Below are 25,976 nucleotides of genomic sequence, written 5' to 3'. Positions count from 1 at the left end.
CGACTGCATCCTTATGTAATACATGTATCACTAGCCACTTTAACTATGCCACTTTGTTTACATACTCATCTCATCTCATCTCATCTCGATACCATCTACTGTATCTTGCCTATGCTGCTCTGTACCATCACTAATTCATATATCCTTATGTACATATTCTTTATCCCCTTACACTGTGTATAAGACAGTAGTTTAGGAATTGTTAGTTAGATTACTTGTTGGTTATTACTGCATTGTCGGAACTAGAAGCACAAGCATTTCGCTACACTCGCATTAACATCTGCTAACCATGTGTATGTGACAAATAAATATGATTTGATTTGATTTGATTGGCTGAGTTTTAGCATTAGCATTAGCATTAGCATTCACATTAACCCACCTGCCTCATCACTCTCCCTCTCTCTCTCTCTCTCTCTCTCTCTTGCTCTCAGCTTCTCCTTCTCTCACAGCCTCTCTTTCTCTCACAGCCTCTCTTTCTCTCACATTCTCTCTTTCTCTCACATCCTCTCTTTCTCTCACATTCTCTTTCTCTCACATCCTCTCTTTCTCTCACAGCCTCTCTTCCTCTCACAAGCTGTCTTTTTTCCTCTCTTTTAGACATATTTCTTTCTTTCTATCTTTCCACCAGCTTCTCCATAGCTGCTCGCTTACTTGGGCTCACGAGTGGCGCAGCAGTCTAAGGCATCTCCAGTAGGTGTCACTACAGACACCATGGTTCAAATCCAGGCTGTATCACAACCGGCCAGTGATTAGGAGTCCTATAGGGGAGCGCACAATTGGCCTTCATTGTAAATAAGAATTTGTTCTTAACTGACTTGCCTAGGTAAATAAAGGTTCAATAAACATTTTTTTGAACTCTGTCTCAGCTGCTCTCTCTATCCTTGTTTTCCTTGTACCCTCTTTCTCTCTGCCTCCCTCTCTCTTTTCCTCACTCAGCCTGTGTATCTCCAGGCAACAAATGAAGAGGGAGAAAGAGGGGATGCAGATGAATCATGTGGTGCGCCGTGGACGGCCTGACTCTTGTCCAAAGCGATATCCATTGCTGGCTGGGAGCTTGCCATTTTACTGGATTGTCACATCACATGATGATCACCACTTGAAGTACACTATAACCTGCTTTGTGCTGTCAGAAAGGGTCAGATCAGACCTAAGTAGAGAGGATTGCAGCCTTTCCGTGTGGTAACATAGCCTATATGTCACTCACTGCCCACAGCAGGTTGGCTATTTCTGTGAATGGAGCTGGAGCTGGATCTGGTTATTGTGAAGTCTATGACTACTGTGGGTTGATGGGTAGATACAACTGGTTCTAGAAGTGAGTCAGTGAAGTTGTAATAGGCCGGTTGAGAGGTGAGGGAAGGAGACAGACTTCAGTCCCCTGTACTAGTCAGATGATTTGAAACCCAAACAGTACATTTTCACTGGGTTACATTTCTCCAAGCCCACTCATGCATTTTATTTTGTAGTATTTACTTGACCATGGACACATAGAGAGTGTGTGTGTGTGTGTGTGTGTGTGTGTGTGTGTGTGTGTGTGTGTGTGTGTGTGTGTGTGTGTGTGTGTGTGTGTGTGTGTGTGTGTGTGTGTGTGTGTGTGTGTGTGTCTGTGTCTGTGTCTGTGTGTGTGTGTGTGTGTGTGTGTGTGTGTGTGTGCGCACTCTCACTAATCTGTACGTGGGAGTAGTTAGGTGGCGAACAGCATCTCTCTCTCTCTCTCCACTTGTTACATAATGGAGAGAGGAGGCACAGTTGCTCGTTTGCTACACTACAGGAGATGTTCTGTGGAAGCGACAGACCACAGCTAGTGGAAGCTCACATTTAGTTCAATCTAACAACTATCCTTTCCTATTTCTCCCACTGAGTCAAGCTTTCATGTAGATTGACTAAGAGCCTGGTTACTCTTCTGTGACTGTTGTGGCGATGGCCATTGCAAAAGCCTTCACCTCCATTGCTGCAAATCCTTGTCTCAAATAGTGATGATGCTGAGGTCTCTGGGTCTGATCCATGCTGACCTGAAAACAGAAAACATTTTCAAGATGACACTTACAGAGCATTCGGAAAGCTTTCAGACCCCTGGACTTTTTCCACATTTTGTTACGTTACAGCCATATTCTAAAATGTATTATATCTTTTCTTCCCCTCATCAATCTACACACAATACCCCATAATGAAGAAAAAATGTTTTTTAGACATTTCAGCAAATGGATATGTAAAAAAAACTGAAACATCACATTTACATAAGTATTCAGACCCTTTACTCAGTACTTTGTTGAAGCACCTTTAGCAGTGATTACAGCCTCGAGTCTTCTTGGGTATGACGCTACAAGCTTGGCACACCTGTATTTGGGGAGGTTCTGCCATTCTTCTATGTAGATCCTCTCAAGCTCTGTCAGTTTGGATAGGGAGTGTTGCTGCACAGCTATTTTCAGGTCTCTCCAGTGATGTTCAACCAGGTTCAAGTCAGGTTCACTACTTTGCTCCGTTCATCTTTCCCTCAATCCTGACTAGCCTCCTAGTCCCTGCCGAAAAACATCCCCACAGCATGATGCTGCCACCACCATGCGTCACCGTAGGGATGATATCAGGTTTCCTCCTGACGTGACGCTTGGCATTCAGGCCAAAGATGTCAATCTTGGTTTCATCAGGTGAGAAAATCTTGTTTCTCATGGTCTGAGACTCTTCAGGTGCCTTTTGGCAAACTCCAAGAAGGCTTTCACAACAAATCAAATCAAATGTTATTTGTCCCATTAGCCGAATAAAGTAGGTGGAGACCTTACAAGCTCTTAACGAACAACAGAGTTTTAAGGAAGATAAGTGTTAAGTAAGTTTACGGTGGGAAATACACATGCGGAGACCATCACTTCACCCACACCGCGTCTCACCAAGACACCGCAGTTGGAACCAAAAATCTCCAATTTGCTCGTGTTTCTAGGCCCAAGCAAGTGTCTTCTTTTTATTGGTGTCCTTTTGTAGTGGTTTCTTTGCAGCAATTCGAACATGAAGGCCTGATTCATACAGTCTCCTGTAAACAGTTGATGTTGAGATGTGTCTGTTACTTGAACTCTGTGAAGCATGTATTTGGGCTGCAATTTCCGAGGCTGGTAACTGTAATGAACTTATCCTCTGCAGCAGAGGTAACTCTGAGTCTTCCATTCCTGTGGTGGTCCTGATGAGAGCCAGTTTATTCATAGCACTTGATGGTTTTTGCGACTGCACTTGAAGAATTTTCCATATTGTCTGACCTTCCTGTCTTAAAGTAATGATGGACTATCATTTCTCTTTGCTTATTTAAGCTATTCTTTGCATTACATGGACTTGGTCTTTCTCCAAATAGGACTATCTTCTGTATACCCCCTACCTAATCACAACACAACTGATTGTCTCAAACGCATTAAGAAGGAAACATGGCACACCTGTTAATTGAAATGCATTACAGGTCACTACCTCATTAAGCTGGTTGAGAGAACGCCAAGAGTGTGCAAAGCTGTCATCAAGGCAAATGGTGATTATTTGAAGATTCTCAAATATAAAATATATTTTGATTTGTTTAACACTTTTTTGTTTACTACATGATTCCATATGTGTTATTTCATAGTTCACTATTATCCTACAATGTAAAACATAGTAAAAATGAAGAAAATCCTTGAATGAGTAGGTGTTCTAAAACTTTTGACCGGTAGTGTACATGTAGGTAGTGTTAAAGTGACTATGCATAGATAATAAACAGAGTAGCAGCAGCTGTCCAGGAGTCTTATGACTTGGGGGTAGAAGCTGTTAAGAAGCCTTTTGTCTATGACTAGGGTGGCTGGAGTCTTTGACAATTTTAGGGCCTTCCTCTGACACTGCCTGGTATAGAGGTCCTGGATGGCAGGAAGCTTGGTCCCAGTGATGTACTGAATCGTACGCAATACCCTCTGTAGTGCCTTGCAGTTGGAGGCTGATCAGTTGCCATACCAGGCAATGACGCAACCAGTCAGGATGCTCTCGATGGTGCAGCTTGTAGAATGTTTTGAAGATCTAAGGACCATGCCAAATCTTTCCAGTCTCTTGCGGGGGAATAGACTTTGCCGTGCCCTCTTCACCACTGTCTTGGTGTGTTTGGACCATGATGTGATGTTGACACAAAGGAACTTGAAGCTCACTACCTGCTCCACTACAGCCCCGTCGATGAGAATGGGGACGTGTTTGGTCCTCCTTTTCCTGTAGTCCACAATCATCTCCTTTGTTTTGATCACGTTGAGGGAGAGGTTGCTATCCTGGCACCACATGGCCAGGTCTCTGACCTCCTCCCTATAGGCTGTCTCATCTTTGTCGGTGATCAGGCCTACCACTGTTGTGTCGCCTGAAAACTTAATAATGTTGTTGAAGTTGTACCTGGCCATTCAGTCATAAGTGAACATGGAGTACAGGAGGGGACTGAGCACACACCCCTGAGGGGCCTTCATATTGAGGATCAGAGTGACAGTGTTACCTACCTTTACCACCTGGGGGCAGCCCGTCAGGAAGTCCAGGATCCAGTTGCAGAGGGAGGTGTTTAGTCTCAGGGTCCTTAGCTTAGTGATGAGCTTTGAATGCACTATGGTTTCATGTGCCTTTTACTGAGGATTGGCTTCTGTCTGGACACCTTACCGTAAAGGCCTGATTGGTGGAGCACTGCAGAGTGGTTGTCCTTCTGGAAGGTTCTCCCATCTCCACAGAGGAACTCTAGAGTTCTGTCAGAGTGACCAATGGGTTCTTGGTCACCTCCCTGATCAAGGCCCTTCTCTACCGATTGCTCAGTTTGGCCAGAGTGGCCGGGCAGCCAGTCTTGGTGGTTCCAAACTTCTTCCATTTAAGAATGATGGAGGCCACTGTGCTCTTGGGGACCTTCAATGCTACAGATATTTTTGGGTACCCTTCCCCAGATCTGTGCCTCAACACAACCCTGTCTCAGAGCTCTACGGACTATTCCTTCGATCTCATTGCTTGGTTTTTGCTCGGATATGCACTGTCAACTGTGGGACATTATATAGACAGGTGTGTGCCTTTCCAAATTAGTTCAATCTTATTTTTATATTTAATACATTTCCAAAAATGTATTGTGGGTAGATCACTGAGAAACGTTAAATATTTAATCAATTTTAGAATGTAGCTGTAACGTAACAAATGTGGAAAAAGTCAAGGGGTCTGAATACTTTCCAAAGGCACTGTAGGTGACATTGTAGTCTGAAGAGTTCTAGCCTGTCCTTTCATGTACAGTCACTAGGAGTGGTCCTGTGTTTTGGAGCTTGGTTTATTTGGTTCGTTCTGTATGTAGGCTTCAGTATGTGGGGGAGGAGGATGAGGGTTGACAGATATCAGGATTCATTTGTTTCTGGTGACTGTGCCTTGTATACCCTATAATCAATAACATTACAGTTCGTGTAGCTATTCGATAATTACAGGCGAGATGTGAAGTGGCGTGGATAGTGCCCACTGCGGAGGAACTGAGGGGACCAATGCAGAAGGCTACAGTGGAACCACTGAGGTATAGCTGGGTTTCTCTCTAGAAGTGCCTCCCAAATGGCACCCTATTGCATTTGTAGTGCACTTCTTTTGACCAGCGTCCCTAATAGGGGCCCTGGTCAAAAGTAGTGCACTGTATAGGGAATAGAGTGCCATTTTGGAAAATTCCTATGTATTGTTGTAACTGGGTCAAAAAATGAAAATCCTCGACTGCAACAATAATTCTTTATGAAGCTATTCATCATCATCTTACAAATTAAATTACAGTAAATCAATGTCATTTTTTAAAAGTTATATTTTGACAAAAACTATGAAACAGTTTTTCTGATTTCATTATTCATTATTATACCCTACTTTTTGTTGAAAATGTGTAGACTGTGGTAATAAAACAATAACAGAATGTGTGTGTGTGTGTGTGTGTGTGTGTGTGTGTGTGTGTGTGTGTGTGTGTGTGTGTGTGTGTGTGTGTGTGTGTGTGTGTGTGTGTGTGTGTGTGTGTGTGTGTGTGTGTGTGTGTGTGTGTGTGTGTGTGTGTGTGTGTGTGTGTGTGTGTGTGTGTGTGTGAGGGCCCCACAAGAATAGTAAATTAACACATATTTGACCAACTGGGGCTGTTTTGTTAGTTCCACGAGGTCAACTGCTATTTACATTTACATTTAAGTCATTTGGCAGACGCTCTATATGGTTTAGGTTAGAATTTGTTTTAGGGTTAGAATTACGTTAAGGGTTACGGTTAGAAGCTAGGGTTAGGTATTGGGTTAAGGTTAGGTTTTCGGATTAAGGTTAGGGTTAAGGTTGTGGTTATGATAAGGGTAAGAGTACGGATTAGGGTTTGGTTTAGGGGTTAGGTAAAATTGGATTTAAATAGGACTGAATTGTGTGTTTGGAGAGAGTGCGGCAGAATGTTGCCCACAGTCTCTAAGGACGCGCTGAGCCGTGTGTGGCTCTGCGTCTGTGCCAGAGCGAGCGAGAGTGAAAGAGAGAGAGAGATTCATTGTTTGATCATCATAACGATCTGACAAAAAAATTGCTTCTTGAGTCTCTCAATTTTGCATATATTAGGCTACCCAAGCAACAAAAAATAGCACGTAATAACACCTTTATTTTTAAAGTGGACTACCAAACGAAAATGTATCTATATCCATTGTGCCAAGCTGACACAATCACTGAATGAGTGAACTCCTTTGTGCGCAAAGTGAAGACGGATGTGAAGTGAAGACCCCAAAAGTCCACAGGTGCGCGCGTCCATGGACCTTTACAGATAAATAGCAAACCTATTCTATCACACCTCGAGAACCACACACCTGAGCCCCCATAAACAAACACCCACCGCTGCAGAATCATACACAAACAACCCCCCATCCGCGCAAAAGAAGCGCTCCATATTCCATAGCTCTCTGCCACGCCAAACCCCTCTCCCGGGCTCTCCGTGCTTGTGATCCTCGTACAGTAGATGCACTGCCTCACTTCTCCATCACCGCGCATCATTAGAATAGCAGGGGAGGGGCCCTCTCGGATGACAGTCCCGGCTAGGGGAGGGTGCGGGAGGCGGGACCAGATCAGTGGCCGTTCCACGGCGCTGGCGAGTCTGGGACTAGGGCTGGAGAGATCGCCGGTGAGCATCGTCACCACTCCAGCACCGAGCCTCGTCTGGCCGAACACTGCGCCGTGCACTCGTCGGGATTGCACAACATTCCTGAGAAATATACCTGCTATTTATGGCATGTGGCTGGTAACTTTATTCCTGCTGTACTCTTTCCAAGAAGGTACGTGAAAGACACGCAAACTTTTTCTCTCTCCAATGCAACGTTGAAGTTGTGGTGCATATAGTCTATGTGTGTTTAGTTGTGCTTCAATACATGAGGTCGGGTTGGAATGCGCTAATTTACAAAAGTCACAACTTTAAATTCCCATTTTCTTTTAAATGTCAGTTAAAGTCAATGGCCTATCTTCACTTGAATAAAAAAAAGCTTGATTTGGATGGCCTTCATTTCTTTAAGCCCACTTAGGACGGAGGATGACAATTAGAAGCACATTTCAGCCACCATCCCTCCTTTCAGATGTATTGATAAAAACCAAGGACACATTATGCAGCTGCGTAAATATGTTGACTTTATTTCGAGAAGTAACAGACAGATTAGCAGTGTGGTCCATATCCCCCTATACGCTGTCTGTGGCACTTACGATAGGGGAGGTAACACCGTTTGCATTTATGCACATCTCGAGTTGTCATGAACATGGAGACACAACAATAGGAGAGGAAGACATGCAGGCGCAAAGACATACTCCAACTGCGTCTCTGAGCTGTAGGACTTTTACCAGAAAAGTAGAGGGGCAGTCGAGTGTACATGTGTTTGCTCTCTTTCCTCTGTCCCATAACAAATAACAGAATGTGTCAGGCTTATGTGTGATTTGTTAATACGGCTTCTTTAGCGTACCAAATTAGTGCGTGTCTGTAAATGATCGTACATTTGAGTGTGTCTGTAAATGAGCGCACCTTTTAGTGTGTCTGTAAACGAGCGTAACATTTAGTGTGTCTGTAAATGAGCGTAACATTTAGTGTGTCTGTGAATGAGCGTACCTTTTAGTGTCTGTGAAAGACTTTACCTTTTAGTGTGTCTGTAAATGAGCGCACAATAAGGGCAACAAAACAATTGATGTGTAAACTGATGCTGGGGATATTGAACGCTGGGATTTTAGGCAGATAATGTATCCACTGTCGGCAATTTGCTTCACTTTCTAGAATGACACGGGTCAGCGCATGCAGACACACTCGGATGTTATTATCAGTAGTGTAATTATGCATCCTCCATTTTTCTATGGCCCCAGATTCTACATACTGATTGGATGGAAAAATACTGCAGATCGAGAGGAAGGTTGAATATGGTTTTGATTAAATACTCGCTTCAGATTGAACGCTTGTCAACCATTTCAACAACTTGAACGTAATCTAGTCGATACAATTCAGTCATAAACCCCAAGATATGTTCAAATAAATAAATACATAATTAATTGTAAAAAAAAAAACGTAATTAGGTCTAGGACCACATGCAAATAGGCCCTATCGCTATTCTGTTCATTTTTGTGTGTCCATGAGTGGATGTTCTTTTAGACATCTGAAATACATGGCCTATATCCTTGCAGACCAACAGTCGGGGATGGTGTGGTGTGTGTGTGTGCGTGGTGCTGCTGTTGTGACTAAGGCTTTTTGTGTTGTTTTTGTTGTGTTTAATTGGATTACCGGGTCTTTTTAGATGATGTACTGCACATCGCCTTGTCCCGTGACTGAACAAGATGTACTGTGTGTGTGTGTGTGTGTGTGTGTGTGTGTGTGTGTGTGTGTGTGTGTGTGTGTGTGTGTGTGTGTGTGTGTGTGTGTGTGTGTGTGGAGGGAGGGAGGGAGGGAGGGAGGGAGGGAGGGAGGGAGGGAGGGAGGGAGGGAGGGAGGGAGGGAGGGAGGGGGTTTCACCTAGGCAGTGGAGCGGAAAGAGTGGAGGCAAGAGATGCAGATAACCAACTTCCATTTAGCATCGTTTTTTCCTTTATTCATTTATTTTTTGTCAACAATCAATTTTGTATTGACTGACTATGCGATTTAACGTAACTCGTATTTGTGTTTTGATTTTAAAGATAAGATTTGATCAGAGAGACATTTTAACCAACAATCTCACATGCATATGCATTAGGACTGCGTATTTTCCTGAGTCGGCCGCGCCTCCATGATGGTTCTCACTTTCGTGGAACCGCACACAACACCCTGTGTTAAATTTGATGGATATCGCTTCCAAACATTTATGCATGATTTGGTGTTCTCAGACATATACGTTTTCGTTGTAGTTGGTTTCCAGTAGGCTAATTAGTCATTTTAGTGCAATATGAATAACCAGATGTCCCTTAATTGATGCGTCTTGGCCATACCAGCACACATCAACCGCTGGTTGGAAGGGGGGGGGGGGGGGGGGCGCTCGTTCTTCTTTGTCATGATCTGGTGGGGTCGCTTGTCATTTTATGGAAATGTGTTGAGACACAAAACAAATCAGCAGGGAAAGATGCTATCCGTGCCATCTATTCATCTGGAACAATCAGGCCTATTGGTGATGGCAATTATTGTACATATTTGTTGCAATTTATTAACGTTCAAAAATAATTTGCGATAATTAAAGCATACTGTTTTATCATTATTATGTCTACACAAATTCAAATCACCCAATATTCTGATCAAGACTACGGCTTGTAAAATAATGAGGGAGAGATACTCTAGTTATTTTATCAATTCATTGCTGATTCCGCTTTCCTCCAGTTCAGGCTGACAGGCCTCCAGTCGATTTTAAACCGAATATTGTATGACTGTACAATTATAATTGATATGAATCATAGGATGAATGTAGGATATAAATAGATTAGTTAACAAATCTAAACAGTAGGGTTTTACGCATGCACATTTCGTTACCCTTACTTTATGGGAGGGGGGGGGGGGCGGCAATCTTTATTTTAAGGATAAGCACTAGTCAAATAAACGATGTGATGTTTGTGGTGGCTGCGATATTATCTTGCCTGAGACAGATTTTCTGAAGATTTGCCTAAATTAAAACACCTTCTATATTATTATTGTGGATATTATTATTGTACAAAATTAATCATAATAATGATAATTATTATTATTCGTTTCATCAGTGTTTATTAATTTGTGATGTGTAAGCATTTTGTTACGCAAAATATATAATTGCATTCTTTATGCTGCATTTTGAGGCCATTTTCTAATCTCTGTAATGTCCCTCTCACACACCTCTTTCTCTCTACTCAGTCCCCTTACCGGATGCAATTTGAAAAATTGTTTTCTCTTCTTGTTTTACCCAAATGACCATCCCTTCCCAGCTGCGTAATTAGTAGGCTTTGGTTTAAACTGAAACCAAAGCCGGATTTTCAACTGATTTGCAAAAGTAAACCAGTCCATTGACTGGAGGACTGCACTTCTCCCTCCTCATTTGTGTTATATTTGATGGGAAAGCCGTTTGTTGCCATTGTCTGGGCCAGATAGTTCTGACAACGGCGTGCTGCTCTCTGCTCTCCTCATAACGTATTTTGTCAACCGTTATGGCACTCGTCTGATTTACCACCAAGGCCCGGTCCGGCGGCAGTGTCATTTTGGAATCAAATAAAATACACACAAACTGAGAGGTGAGACGGCGCGTAGTAATTGTCTTATGAGCCAGATTCAGAAATAGACTGCCTCGAATTTAATGTACACCACTGCACTGCGTCGAGGGGTGTTGCGTCTGCGTCCTGGTGATAGGCTAGGCTACTACGTCGCCACGTGTGCCCATTTCCTCACGGTATTGTTATCTGACGCCAACTTATGTAATTGAATATACGTTTTTCAATGAAGTTTCTCATGTTGAATCCAATGATGTGGACTCGACCTTACCTGTCCTCTCCTTAGCCATGAGTTATCCCGCAACAAGTCGTCTGAACACCCCCCCCTCCTCTCTCTCAATTACATTACAATTTAAGGTCTCTCTCTCGCTGAATATAACTGAGCAACAGTAGTCGATCTCTGCGGTTATACACATCTCTGCGGCTATTCTCCTAAATAACACCTTAACTATGAACTTGTTATTTGTTAACTCGCATCCCCTCCTTTTGTTCTGGCAAGCAACAGCTGTTTTTATCTTTGAGTGTTTGTGGTGGTGACTTGGCCGGTGAACAGAAAAGCCACGGAGCCTATTCCTCACATGCATAATGTAGGCCTGGGCTAACTTAACCATATGGGGGAAAACAGAAACAAATGACACAGATAGAAAATGCTGCCTCTCTCCTCTGCTCCTACAATGGGTAACTCACCAATGCCTTAAAACACACACACACAAATATGAACACAAACGAACGCTCATTTTATGAAGTAAAAAACGATTTGACCTATTTACAATTGTACATCCAATCGAGTTTGATGACTCTGATTGTCCAATTGAGTTTGATAACTCAACAGGTATTCTCTCCTGTCTCCACTTTCATAAGATCTGTTGCACCAGGAGAGGAGATGAAAGGAGAGGAGAAGGGGGGGAATAGGAGAGAGGGTCGAGGGGAGAGGGGGTAGATGGGTTGAGAGGAGAGGAGTTGGGTCATGTGGAGGATAATCTGCTTTAAAAGTGACATGGCCAACTTTTCTTTTCCCTCCTTTGCATCCCTCTCTTCTCGAGCCACCTTACTATCACTCTGCTTATCTCTGACAGAGAAGGAAGGATAGAGGGTGAAGGATAGAGGATAAATCATAACCCAAAATCTGACACTCACTCCACAACTGTGAAAGTCATTCCTTTGAAGAGGGAGTGTGGATCCTCAAATGCTGAAATGGTTCCTAATATTCCACTGACACTGCATAATCTGGAGAAGGGGTGTGCGTGCGTGCGTTCGTGCGTGCGCACGTGCATGAGTACGGCAAGGTAATTTCAGTGTGATGCCAATGCATTATCCTTTTCAGTGTCTTTGTGTGTAAAATGGGTATCAAATAGCATTCACAATAATATCATTTCTTCTTTGCTCTCCCATAATGGGTTGTACAACATCATTACTACGTTATTGCGGTGTTGTAACTGACCGCAATGACATTAGAGTTATGTTGCCTGAACATATCGAGTATTGTATTCTGTATGATTCACCAGACCCTTAACAGGAACGTTGGGCGTATCCTCGCTTGCCTCTGAGTATGTCTATGTGTATACGCGTGTGTACGTTATTGTGTGTGTGTGAAAGATTTATTGACCTGTGTGCATGGGATGGTATCAATCTCAGAGATGTGTGTGTGCGTGTGTGTGTGTGTGTGTGTGTGTGTGTGTGTGTGTGTGTGTGTGTGTGTGTGTGTGTGTGTGTGTGGATGAGACAGAAAGAGCTGCATTATGCATAGCGGTTCACCATAGGCAATATCCCTGCCTCTGTGGCATACATATTCATACGCCATTTTCATACTGCCCGCAAAAGGGGGGGGGGGACATGGGAAATGTGCAAATGTGTCTGTGTGTGGAGGGAAGAGAGGCTTGAGTCAAATCTGTCACAGCAACAGAATAAGAGCAGGAGACGGAGTGAAGAGGCTTCGCCCAACAGGAGCTTCACCCAAATGACAATGACCTTCTCCTGTTGTAATCAATGCATTCAGGCTTGAAGAAGGAAGGAAAATATGCCTCTGAAATGGATGCGCCGAGCTCCCTCTCTCGCTCCTTTCCTCCTCTGCTCCCTTTCTGCCCATGCCAGGGAAAAGGGCGGGCAGCCTGAGGGCATGGAGAACTGTGAGTTAGACGTCACGTTGGACATCTCAGAACAAAGAAAGGGAGAATTTGGGTTATTTCAGTCCTCTCTCCCCTCCTTATTTCCACCATTACTCCCTGTTGGATGGGGTACAGACTGGCCCCTTGCTCCAATCCTCAAATCCCAAATCAAGCCCTAGCCTCTACCTCTCCCCCTAGGCATGTCTTGACTTCCTCCTGATGAAGGCAACATTGTATCATCTCACGTAGCCCTCTGGAAGGTATGATGGATTTTCTGCCATCTTGTTTACATTCATCCATCGTTCAGGGGCTTGATTTGGGATTGGGTACGGGGCTTCTATATCCACTATTAGGGTGGGGTGTTGTCTTTTCTTTCTTTGGTCTCTCTCTTCTCTTTGCAGTTGTGCTGACAGACCCTGTCAGTCTGGCGAGACATCCCCTGGCTCTCTCTCCCCCAGACCCCAACTGTGGGATTATATTATGACCGTCTTATTTGGGCCTTTCTGCTGGAGGCCACAACCTGTGCTGCATGATGGGAGTCCAGTCCACCACTGTACTGCCCTCTCTGTGTTGTACTGTGCTCAACTGACTGACCTGGATTCGCCAATAGGACAGCAGCACAACAGCCGCTTCATCCACAGTAGCCTGTTTGCTTCCTTCCCAATTAGTTCTATCTGGGAATGCCTCCGACTTGTTTTGATGTCGCTCGGCGGCCACCATTTTTGTATGACGTCACAGCAGGCGTTCACTGTTGTTTATTTGTGGAAAGTCTTTCTGTTAGCTTTTAACATTAAGATTACAGTGATGCTCAATGATGATTCAATGATTCATTTCTTAACCATTTTGGGCTTTTTCTTTGTTGTTGTAAAAAAGCTTTGGGCTAGTAACCGAAAGCTCGCTGGTTCAAATCCCCGAGCTGACTAGGTGACAAATCTGTCAATGTGCCCTTGAGCAAGGCACTTAACCCTAATTGTTCTGGATAGGAGTGTCTGCTAAATGACTAAAATGTAAATGTGAGACTGAAAAGCCAGTGTGGCCCTGTCCATGGTGCTGAAATGGTCTATCGCTCAGAACATGAGCAGAGAGTTGTGTTTTTATATGGCACATGATATGGGCCAAATTGCACTCAACCTAAATTACACCTTTTAGACACAGAGGAACTGCTCCATTTTGGATAGGAGAGGGACCTCACATACACATTCACACACACATGCACTTATGTGCACACAAGCACATGTACACACTCACACACTGTCACCTCTCCTCATACACCTCACACCCCTCATCAATGACCCGACACACTTCCAGCATAAAGCTTGACCTTAAATACCAATCAGCCTTAACACTGACCCCCCGCCCCCAACAAGCACACACACACGCACGCACACACGCACACACACACACACACACACACACACACACACACACACACACACACACACACACACACACACACACACACACACACACACACACACACACACACACACCTGTACTCTGTTAGTACCCCTTAACCCTTCCCTGGCCCTGATTTAAGCCGACCCACACACATACACACACCAGGGAAGTGGGAAAGAGGCCTTCCATGGTGGTTCAATTACCAGGGCGGAGAGACTGTGTGTGTGTTAAATGCGAAAGGAGATCATATGGATTTAACTCTCTGCGTCTGGCATGCAAATTCAAATCACACAACCTATCCTGCCATGTACTGGAGGACTATAATAGGAGAGAGAGAGAGAGAAAGGATGAGACACAGGATAGGATGGATTGAGAGTGGTGGGGAGAGAAAAAAGAAGGAGAGATGAAAGATATTGAGAGTGAGGAAGGGAGAGAACAAAGACGTTGATGCAAAAAATGAGAGGAGGACAAGAAAGGGGAGGAGGATGGATGAATGGCGAGGGAGAGCCACCATTAGCTACGGTGTCTTTGGAAAGTATTCAGACCCTTTGACTTTTCCCACATTTTGTTAGGTTACAGCCTTATTTTAAAATGTAAAAAAATATATATATGTTTTTCCCCTCATGGATCTACACACACTACCCCATAATGACAAAGCAAGCATATTTTTTACATTTTTTTGCTATTTAAAAACGATTCCAAATGGAAATATAAAATGTACGAAAGCATTCAGACCCTTCACTCAGTACTCTGTGGAAGCACCTTGGCAGCGATTACAGACTTGAGTCTTCTTGGGTATGATGCTACAAGCTTGGCACACCTGTATTTGGGGAGTTTCTCCCATTTTCTCTGCAGATCCTCTCAAGCTCTGTCAGGTTGGATGGGGAGCATTGCTGCACAGCTACTTTCAGGTCTCTCCAGAGATGTTTAAGTCTGGGCTCTGGCTGGGCCACTCAAGGACAGGTAAGGTAAAGGATCTCTCTGTACTTTGCTCCGTTCATTTTTGCGTCAATCCTTCCAAGTCCCTGCCGCTAAAAAACATCCCCACAGCATGATGCTGCCACTACCATGCTTCACCATAGGGATGGTGCCAGGTTACCTCCAGACGTGATCCTTGGCATTCAGGCCAAAGTGTTCAATATTGGTTTAATCAGACCAGAGAATCTTGTTTCTCATGGTCTGAGTCCTTTAGGTTTCTTCTGAAAAAACTTCAAGTGGGTTGTCATTTGCCTTTTACTGAAGAGAGGCTTCCGTCGGGCCACTCTACCATGAAGCACTGATTGCTGGAGCGCTGCAGAGATGGTTGTCCTTCTGAAAGTGTCTCCTATCTCCACAGAGTAAGTCTAGAGCTCTGTCAGAGTCACCATCCGGTTCTTGGTCACCTCCCTGACCATGGCCCTTCTCTACTGATTGCTCAGTGTGGCTGGGTGGCCAGCTCTAGGAAGAGTCTTGATGGTTCCAAACTTCTCACATTTAAGAATGATGGAGGCCACTGTGTTCTTGGGATCCTTCAATGGTGCAGAAATGTTTTGGTACCCTTCCCCAGATCTGTGCCTTGACACAATCCTGTCTCGGAGCTCTGCGGACAATTCCTTCAACCTCAAGGCTTGATTTTTGGTCTGATGTGCACTGACAATTGTTGGACCTTATATAGACAGGTGTGTGCTTTTCCAATTCATATCAAATCAATTGAACTTACCACAAGTGGATTCCAATCAAGTTGTAGAAACATCTCAAGGATGGGATAGGATGCACCTGACCTCAATTTCCAGTCTCAAAGCAAAGGGTTTGAATAGTCATGTACATTTGGTTTTTCTGTTCTCTATTTTAATACATTTGCAAACATTTCTAAAAACCCGGTTTTTGCTTTGTCATTATGGGGAAACGTGTGTAGATTGATGAGGGAAAAACATATTTCATCAATTTTAGAACAAGGCAGTAATTGAACAAAATGTGGAAAAAGTCAATGGGTCTGAATACTTTCCGAAGGCACTGTAGTGAGGACTGTATTCCTATCTCAGCCTTTCAATACCCTCCCATCACTTGTGTCAAGTTTTTCATTCTGTTTGTGCTGTACCAGAGGTTTCTTGGCTTTTGTTTGTTAATATTTACACTATATATGCAAAAGTATGCGAACACCCCTTCAAATTTGTGGATTTGGCTAGTTCAGCCACACCTGTTGCTGATAGGTGTATACAATCGAGCATGCAGCCATGCAATCTCCATAGACAAACATTGGCAGTAGAATGGCCTTCCTGAAGAGCTCAGTGACTTTCAACGTGGCACTGTCAAGTCAGTTCATCACATTTCTACCCTGCTAGAGCTGCCCCAAACAAATGTAAGTGCTGTTATTATACTCCTAATGATCGGCTAGGAAAAGCTAGAAAAAGCCAACTGACGTTTGCTCCTGAGGTGCTGACTTGCTGCACCCTCGACAACTACTGTGATTATTATTATTTGACCATGCTGGTCATTTATTAACATTTGAACATCTTGGCCATGTTCTGTTATAATCTGCACCCGGCACAGCCAGAAGAGGTCTGGCCACCCCTCATTGCCTGATTCCTCTCTAGGTTTCATCCTAGGTTTTGGCCTTTCTAGAGGGTTTTTTCCTAGCCACCGTGCTCTACACCTGCATTGCTTGCTGTTTAGGCTGGGTTTCTGTACAGCACTTTGAGATATCAGCTGATGTAAGAAGGGCTATATAAATACATTTGATTTGATTTGAATTTGAATAGTTATTGTGAAGTGGAAACTTCTTGGAGCAACAACAGCTCAGCCGTGAAATGGTAGGCCACACAAGCTCACAGAACAGGGCCATAAAAATCATCTGTCCTCAATTGCAACACTAACTGCCGAGTTCCAAACTCGGAAGCAACCTCTAGAAGCAACGTCAGAACAATAACTGTTTGCCGGGAGCTTCATGAAATGGGTTTCCAGGCCGAGCAGCTGCACACAAGCCTAAGATAACCATGTGCAATGCTAAGCGTCGGCTGGTGTGGTGGAAAGCTTGCCGCCATTGGACTCTGAAGCAGTGGAAACACGTTCCCTGGAGTGATGAATCATGCTTCACCATCTGGCAGTCTGATGGACGAATCTGAGTTTGGCAGATGGCAGGAGAACGCTACCTGCCCCAATGCATAGTGCCAACTGTAAAACTCGGTGGAGCAGGAATAATGGTCTGGGGTCATTTTTCATGATAGACACCTTAGCTCCGGGGAAATCTTAACGCTAGAGTATACAATGATATTCTAGATGATTCTTTGCTTCCAACTTTGTGGCAACAGTTTGGTGAAGGTCCTATTTCAGCATGACACTGCCCCATGCACAAAGCAAGGTCCATAGAGAAATGGTTTGTCGAGATCGGTGTGGAAGAACTTGACTGGCCTGTACAGAACCCTGACCTCAACCCAACTGAACACATTTGGGATGAATTTGAGTGCTGGCTGCGAGCCAGGCCTAATTGCCCAACATCACTGCCCAACATCACTGCCCAACCTCACTAATGCTCTTGTGGCTGAATGGAAGCATGCCCTGCAGCAATGTTTCAACATCTAGTGGAAAGCCTTCCCAGAAGAGTGGAGGCTGTTATAGCAGGAACGGGTGGACCAACTTCATATTAATGCCCATGATTTTGAAATGAGATGTTCGATGAGCACGTGTCCACATACTTTTGGCCAGGCAGTGCATGATTTGATGCTGTCCACGTCGCACTATTCTAAGAGAACCACTCTCCGAACACAATGAAGACACACAAACAACATTAACAACAAAAACATCTTTAACAAACGGAAAACCAAACATCCATCCTGGTCCCCTCACTAACAATGAGACTTAGTGGTGGGCGAGCGTCCCAAAGCCTTGACCCCGCTCTTTTAAAAAGCCACTGGCAGACACACACAGCAGCACAAACAGTTGCCAGAGTGACCCCTGTGCCCTATGCCAAGGTCACTGCTGTACTGTGCGTCATGTAGTGTATATAGGAGAGGTCCATAAACATACTAGGCTTAACTGTTACACATCAATTCATCTCTTTCCAATGCATCAGTGCAATTAATTTGATGTGATCTGTAACGTTTGTATTGTGTCAAAATGTTAAGTAAACCCCTTGAATTCCCCACCCTCATAGCTCTTTTAATGATTTTCCTAATGCTAATTTGGTTCAACATCAATGCACAGGGCTAGCTGTAAGGTTATCTGCTGTGCTGTAGATCCCCTCCTAAATCTACCTTGATGAGGCTTCTAGCCGCCACTTCCATTCACTGCTATTCGTCCCGGGCCATTCAGAGTGAAAAAGATGGGGCTAATCCGGACATTGTCGACACAAACTGGGGAAGAGGATTAATTATATATCATTGACTCAGAAGAAATTATCCCTAAACCCCCCCCCCCCAAAAGACGTCTAGCTGCTTCCCAGGAGACACTGCCAGGGGGGATGTTTTAGGGATGTAGCTCCCCTAAGACGATTAATTGAAGCGGCGGCTTGTGAAAGCCATAGTGGTTGCAAAGCAGCCCTCCGGGGCTGTGGTTGGAGATATGCTGAAGGTTTCTCGGTGATGATATAGATGTGAGATGGGTTGAACTGGCAGACTAGGTATTGTTCTAACAGCCTCATGGCTTCTTCGTTATGACCCATTACACCTCCAAATCAGGTGCCGGTTTAAGGAAGGGCTCCTGTTTGGCAGTCAGTTCGCCCGTTTCGATTTAAGGTGGATCGGAGAGGCACACTTGAGTCGCACGAACACAAACATGTGCGTGCGAGTCACGTGTCACCTGATCAAAGTCGATGCCCAGGTTAATTTGAGTTATTAATATATAATAATATAATAATATATCCCATTTAGCAGACGCTTTTGTCCAAAGCGACTTACAAGTCGGCTGGGGCCACTACTTTTACATATGGGTGGCCCTAGCGGGAAGCGAACCCACGACGCTTGGCGTTGCAAGCACCATGCTCTACCGACTGAGCCACACAGGACCCCCTTTCTCGCCCTTATTGTACAGAGCAACTTGCCAAATCAAGTGGACTGTATACATGAGCCTATGGCAGAGTGTCTAACAGTGGTTTGGCTTCGCTCCAGCTTATCATAACGGAGTTACATGTAGCTGAAAATAAATGATGAATATATTACGTCACGTCATTTGCCTAATGGAGAAATAGTAATTGATTCTATTTTTGGGAACTGCTGTGCTGACCTGATGGAAATCTCTAGAAGATAACCTAGTTTGGAGATTGGCAGGTGGCTGCCCACACGTTGGCTGTGTGGGTGTGTGTGTATGTGTGTGTGGATGTGGCCCAGATACAGCTTTCCTTTGTGTGTGTGTATTATCCTGACCGGGTCTCTCTCTCCCCATCACAGTGAACAGTGAGGATGTGGTCTCGACGCGGCTGTACTTTGTAAACGCCTCCCTGCAGCGGGTGACCTTCTCCAGCTCGGTCGGGGTGTCCCTGCCCTGCCCTGCGGGCGGCGCACCCCATGCCGTCCTGCGCTGGTACCTGGCCACCGGCGACGACATCTACGATGTGCCCCACATCCGCCACGTGCACGCCAACGGCACCCTCCAGCTCTACCCTTTCTCGCCCTCCGCCTTCAACAGCTACATCCATGACAACGACTACTTCTGCACCGCAGAGAACCAGGCCGGCAAGATCCGCAGCCCCAACATCCGCATCAAAGCAGGTCAGACTCAGACTGAACAGAAGCAGCCTCTTCCAGGGGAGCCTTAGACAGACAGACAGACAGACATACAGTACACACTTCTAGGAGAGCCTTAGACAGACAGACATACAGACATACAGTACACACTTCTAGGGGAGCCTTAGACAGACAGACAGACAGACAGACAGACATACAGTACACACTTCTAGGAGAGCCTTAGACAGACAGACATACAGACATACAGTACACACTTCTAGGGGAGCCTTAGACAGACAGACATACAGTACACACTTCTAGGGGAGCCTTAGACAGACAGACATACAGACATACAGTACACACTTCTAGGAGAGCCTTAGACAGACAGACATACAGACATACAGTACACACTTCTAGGAGAGCCTTAGACAGACAGACATACAGACATACAGTACACACTTCTAGGGGAGCCTTAGACAGACAGACATACAGTACACACTTCTAGGGGAGCCTTAGACAGACAGACATACAGACATACAGTACACACTTCTAGGAGAGCCTTAGACAGACAGACATACAGACATACAGTACACACTTCTAGGGGAGCCTTAGACAGACAGACATACAGTACACACTTCTAGGGGAGCCTTAGACAGACAGACATACAGACATACAGTACACACTTCTAGGGGAGCCTTAGACAGACAGACATACAGACATACAGTACACACTTCTAGGGGAGCCTTAGACAGACAGACATACAGTACACACTTCTAGGGGAGCCTTAGACAGACAGACTTACAGACATACAGTACACACTTCTAGGAGAGCCTTAGACAGACAGACATACAGACATACAGTACACACTTCTAGGGGAGCCTTAGACAGACAGACATACAGACATACAGTACACACTTCTAGGAGAGCCTTAGACAGACAGACATACAGACATACAGTACACACTTCTAGGAGAGCCTTAGACAGACAGACATACAGACATGCAGTACACACTTCTAGGGGAGCCTTAGACAGACAGACATACAGACATACAGTACACACTTCTAGGAGAGCCTTAGACAGACAGACATACAGACATACAGTACACACTTCTAGGAGAGCCTTAGATAGGACCAGACAAGGAGACATAGCTTCACCTGTACAACCCAACTGAACACTGTTCTGGGGGCAAATAGAAACACAGCGTCTTCACAAAGCATGAGAGGAGGATGAGCATAAGAGAAAGGCTGCCCGGGAAGAGGTTGGGAAACAAAAAGAAAATGCTTTCTCATATGGGTTGACGCTGTACTCTCAGCACTATTCTAAGAGAACCCACTCCCCAAACACTATTAATAAAAGACACACAAACAACACTAACAACAAAAACAGCTGTAGCAAACGGTAAACCCAACGGCGTCCATATTGGTACCCTAAATAACAGTAAGACTCAGTGGGGGGGCGAGCGTCCCAAAGCCTTGACCCTGCTTCTTTAAAATGCCACTGGCAGACACACACACAGCGGCACAGACAATTGGCAGAGTGACTCCAGTGCCTTGTGCCAAGGTCACTGCCGGTCTGTGGGGCTGGCCCCGCTGCAATGGGAGATTTCACACATACACACCCGCATACACACACACACACACACACACACACACACACACACACACACACACACACACACACACACACACACACACACACACACACACACACACACACACACACACACACACACACACACACCAGCCTGTCCCCTGCTTATGCCAGCAGGCCTCCTGTCTCCCAGTCTCTCCATCTGTCCATGGACTGGAAAGTCCCCCAACTACACACACACACACACACACACACACACACACACACACACACACACACACACACACACACACACACACACACACACACACACACACACACACACACCGTTTTTGTCAAGCTAGCTCTTCTGGGTAGCTGTACCAGGGCTTTTACTGTAGCTGGAATGGGAATGAGTGTAAACATGAGGGATTGGACAGAGTTGCACGCGAGGTGAAATATTGTCGGTGTTTTAGCTCACGTTAAGCGACATATTCAATGAACAATCTGCGTCTTGAAAATCAGAACAACAGTCATTAAAAGATGTATGAGATCAAATCAAACAAATCCAATAGCGATTCAGTTTTTAACAGTTCGCTTGCCAAATTCATGGCCAAATGAAGACAAACCTCCCTCCCTCCCCCCACCACACCCCTTATGGTATTTCTGCCCAGAGGGACACTCGTCCCATCGGCTGTAGAGTGACCTACCAACCAGCGTCTGTGTAGGGCAACCTTCCCTGCAAAATAATTACCCCAATTAATCAAATAAGTGCTGAGTCTGTGAACAACCACCAACCGTCACGCCCACAACCAACTCTGTAGCACCTCAACTGCAGCCCTCAGGAGTCGCCTGTGTATTCTGCCACTACTGCCACACACCTTCACAGAACACACACACACACACACACACACACACACACACACACACACACACACACACATTCACATTCACATTCACATTCACATCCACATACTGCAGTTGCCATGGGCGACGGGCAGGGCGTGAGCGGCAGGGTGTGGTGCGTCCCGTCTCAGGTGGCGTCGGAGACTGATGACAGCTGACAGCTCACAGTGTGACACCCTCCCTCCCTTCATCTCTCCACCCCCCCCCCCCTCTAATTCCCCCTCCCTCCCGTGCATGCTGATTCTGTGCCAATAAAAGCACTGGTATCTGTGTGGATCGCTGTACATTCATGAAAATCGCTGTTTGTTTTCTTTCTCTTGTTTCTCCCTCCCTCTCTTATCGTCAAAGTCCTGACCCCATATACCTTGTCAAAGCCAGTCTCTCACATATTTTCATCATCGGCATTTGACAGACATATCTAATGATACTGAAGATGCTTCCATCAGTGGTTAAGGGCGCTGTACTGCAGCGGCAGCTGTACCACCAGAGACTCTGGGTTCGCGCCCAGGCTCTGTCGTAACCGGCCGCGACCGGGAGGTCCGTGGGGCGACGCACAATTGGCCTCGCGGGTTAGGGAGGGTTTGGCCGGTAGGGAAATCCTTGTCTCATCACGCACCAGCGACACCTGTGGCGGGCTGGGCGCAGTGCGCTCTAACCAGTGTTGCCAGGTGCACGGTGTTTCCTCCGACACATTGGTGCGGCTGGCTTCCAAGTTGGATGGTGCTGTGTTAAGAAGCAGTGCGGCTTGGTTGGGTTGCGTATCGGAAGACGCATGACTTTCAACCTTCGTCTCTCCCGAGCCCGTATGGGAGTTGTAGCGATGAGACAAGATAGTAGCTACTAAAGCAATTGGATACCACAAAATTGGGGAGAAAAAGGGGTAAAATTCAATAAATAAATAAATAAGTAAAAATGCTTCCATTGGCTCTCATAGGAGGCCTTCCCATCCATCGCTAGTCATGTAGCGCATCCCTATTCTGCTTTAAAACGTCCTCTCTTTCCTTGTTACACATTTGCTCCTCTTCTGCTCTCCGCCCCTCCTTGTCCTCTCCTCGCCCCATGAACAGTGAATAGACACACCGAATAACATGACAAAACATGAACATTAGGCTTAGCCATCATATGACAGTTGACATTGATAAGTGTCATTAACCAGGTTTCCATCCAACCTTTTTACGCAAGATAAGTACATGTCAGGTAAAAAAAAGGTCATGACAGGTCTGGTGGTACCAGCACATGTTGACCAAAAACAAAGTACGCCAGACAAGGGGTGATATTTTTGTGCCGGTTAAATGAATATAGAGAGATATGGTGGTGGAGACAATTGTATGTGGAAATATTGATATAATAACAATCATATTAACGTAAACTTGGAGTCACGCAATGACATATGTGGTCCTCCCACTATGACTCGGAAAAGCATGCAGTTCATTAGGATACAGACGAAATAAAGGATGATGAACTTCACAGCGTGGTGAAAGTGCACGGTGATGAGCTTGGTGCTCCACTCCAATAAATGTCGAGGGCCTTATTCTGTTGACATGATGACACAGTAGATGCTTGGCTGCCTTTTGACAAATTCAAATAATCTCGCTATTTTGTCCATAATAATCTGATTATGTAGGCTATACCCGCACTGTATCTGCGAGCTGTTGGCTAGAGCTCACGTGCCATTACCAGAGTGGGTACATTTACTACATATTGCAATATTGTTTCGTGCCTAAACCATCAGTAGAGATGAAAATGCGATGGAAACCCAACTTCATAAGGATCGGCGTCCCGTCAACGGGACAGTTGTTAATCATGCAGAGCGTTATGTCAAGATCGCAGAAAGCTGAAAAGCTTAAATTCTTGTTAATGTAACCTCACTGTCCAATTTACAGTAGCTATTACTGAGAAAAAATGCCATGCTATTGTTTGAGGAGTGCGCCTAACAACAATACACTTTTTTTCACCGCGATAGGTTTGATAAATTCACCTCTGAAGGTGAAATGTGTACTTACGTTCTGAAATCTTGCTCTGATTTATCATCCAAAGGGTCCCAGAGATAACATGAAGTGTTGTTTTGTTAGAGTAAATCGGTTTTTTTTTCATGTCCTAAAAAGGTCCATATAGCATGCACAATCAATTTTGTATTTCAACTCGTTCAATTTGCATTGAAAGGAATCTGTGAAAATATCACCATAAACGTTGTTTCAACGAGTCAAATCACCTTCATATGTATTCCTCAGAGATCCTAGAAGGTAACAAGACTTCACTATATCATTAGGGGTGTAGTATATCCTATACGACAGCATGCCTTTTCATTTTGGACAAAAATTACAAGGATATTCAGAGCTATGAAGTTATGAAAACTGGTTGTTTTGCAAATGTTGAACTTATAATATGGCTACTAATACTTGGAAAGCTAAATTAACTTCTTGTGACTCTCAAACCTGGATCCGGGAGCGTAATCATCGCCTCAAACTAATTAGCATAACGCAGCGGACATAAATCTTCCTAGAAAATCTTCGTATTCATGAAAATCACAAATGAAATATATTGAGACATAGCTTAGCTTTTTGTTAATCACACTGTCATCTCAGATTTTCAAAATATGCTTTACAGCCAACGGTAGACAAGCATTCGTGTAAGTGTATCATAGCATAATGCTATGCTAGGCTCTGCTGGCAACATTTTCACAAAAATAAGAAAAGCAATAAAATTAAATAATTTACCTTTGAAAAACTTTGGATGTTTTCGCTCAGGAGACTCCCAGTTAGAGAGCAAATGTTCCTTTTTTCCAAAAATATTATTTTTGTAGGCGAAATAGCTCCCGTTTGTTCTTCATGTTTGGCTGAGAAATCGACCGGAAAATGCGGTCACTACAATGGCAAACTTTTTTTCCAAATTAGCTCCATAATATCGACAGAAACATGGCAAACGTTGTTTAGAATCAATCCTCAAGGTGTTTTTCACGTATCTATTGATAATATATCCGTCGGGACAATTGGTTTCTCGTTAGAAGTGATTGGAATAATGGCTACCTCAGTACTTTACGCAAGATTTTCTACGGGAGCCATCATGTGACCACTTGCTCAATGTGATCCCTTACGGCTATTCTTCAACATAAATGCGTAAAAATACGTCACAATGCTGTAGACACCTTGGGGAATACGTAGAAAGTGTAAGATCATTCGTAGCCCATTCACAGCCATATAAGGAGTCATTGGCATGAAGCGGTTTCAAAAAATGCGGCACTCCCTGATTGGATTTATATTTGGGTTTCGCCTGTAACATCAGTTCTGTTGCACTCACAGACAATATCTTTGCAGTTTTGGAAGAGTGTGTTTTCTATCCAAAGCTGTCAATTATATGCATAGTCGAGCATCTTGTCATGACAAAATATCCCATTTAAAATGGGAATGTTTTTTATCCAAAAATGAAAATACTGCCCCCAAGTGTACAGATTTGACGGTATTCTTGCACAAAGATGTAATATGAATGCGAATGTCTCCTTCACGATTTGCCCAATTATACCTGGGGACTCATTCATTCTTCAAGTTATCTATCTGAAACTGTGCACTTACACTGCTGCCATCTTGTGGACACTATTGGAATTACAACCAGAGTAATGGCTAGAACTGGGACCTTTCTCTTGCATTTCAAAGACGGTGGTAAATGGCTAGGACTATTTTCTTCTACCAGATCCATTGTGTTATATTCTCCTACATTCAATTCACATTTC

At 44.5% G+C, this 25,976-nt stretch overlaps 1 protein-coding gene across 3 annotated transcripts in view; it reads left to right on the top strand.

The window, feature by feature from the left end:
• The first annotated feature begins 7,043 nt into the window (after positions 1-7,043).
• The window catches only part of LOC135552582 (cell adhesion molecule DSCAML1-like), a 174,064-nt gene continuing 155,131 nt past the window's right edge, over positions 7,044-25,976 (top strand). For 2 of the 3 annotated variants that reach the window (XM_064984289.1, XM_064984288.1), the window contains exons 1-2: positions 7,044-7,247; positions 19,499-19,819. In XM_064984289.1, the coding sequence (XP_064840361.1) occupies positions 7,205-7,247; positions 19,499-19,819 (364 nt within the window). In that variant the 5' untranslated portion in view covers positions 7,044-7,204. The remainder of the gene's footprint in view (positions 7,248-19,498; positions 19,820-25,976) is intronic. The other variant, XM_064984290.1, reaches the window with a different exon arrangement.

Source organism: Oncorhynchus masou, chromosome 13 (genome assembly GCF_036934945.1).
Source record: "Oncorhynchus masou masou isolate Uvic2021 chromosome 13, UVic_Omas_1.1, whole genome shotgun sequence".
Classification (NCBI taxonomy): Eukaryota; Metazoa; Chordata; class Actinopteri; order Salmoniformes; family Salmonidae; genus Oncorhynchus; species Oncorhynchus masou.
This window is presented reverse-complemented; position numbering and strand designations above follow the sequence as displayed.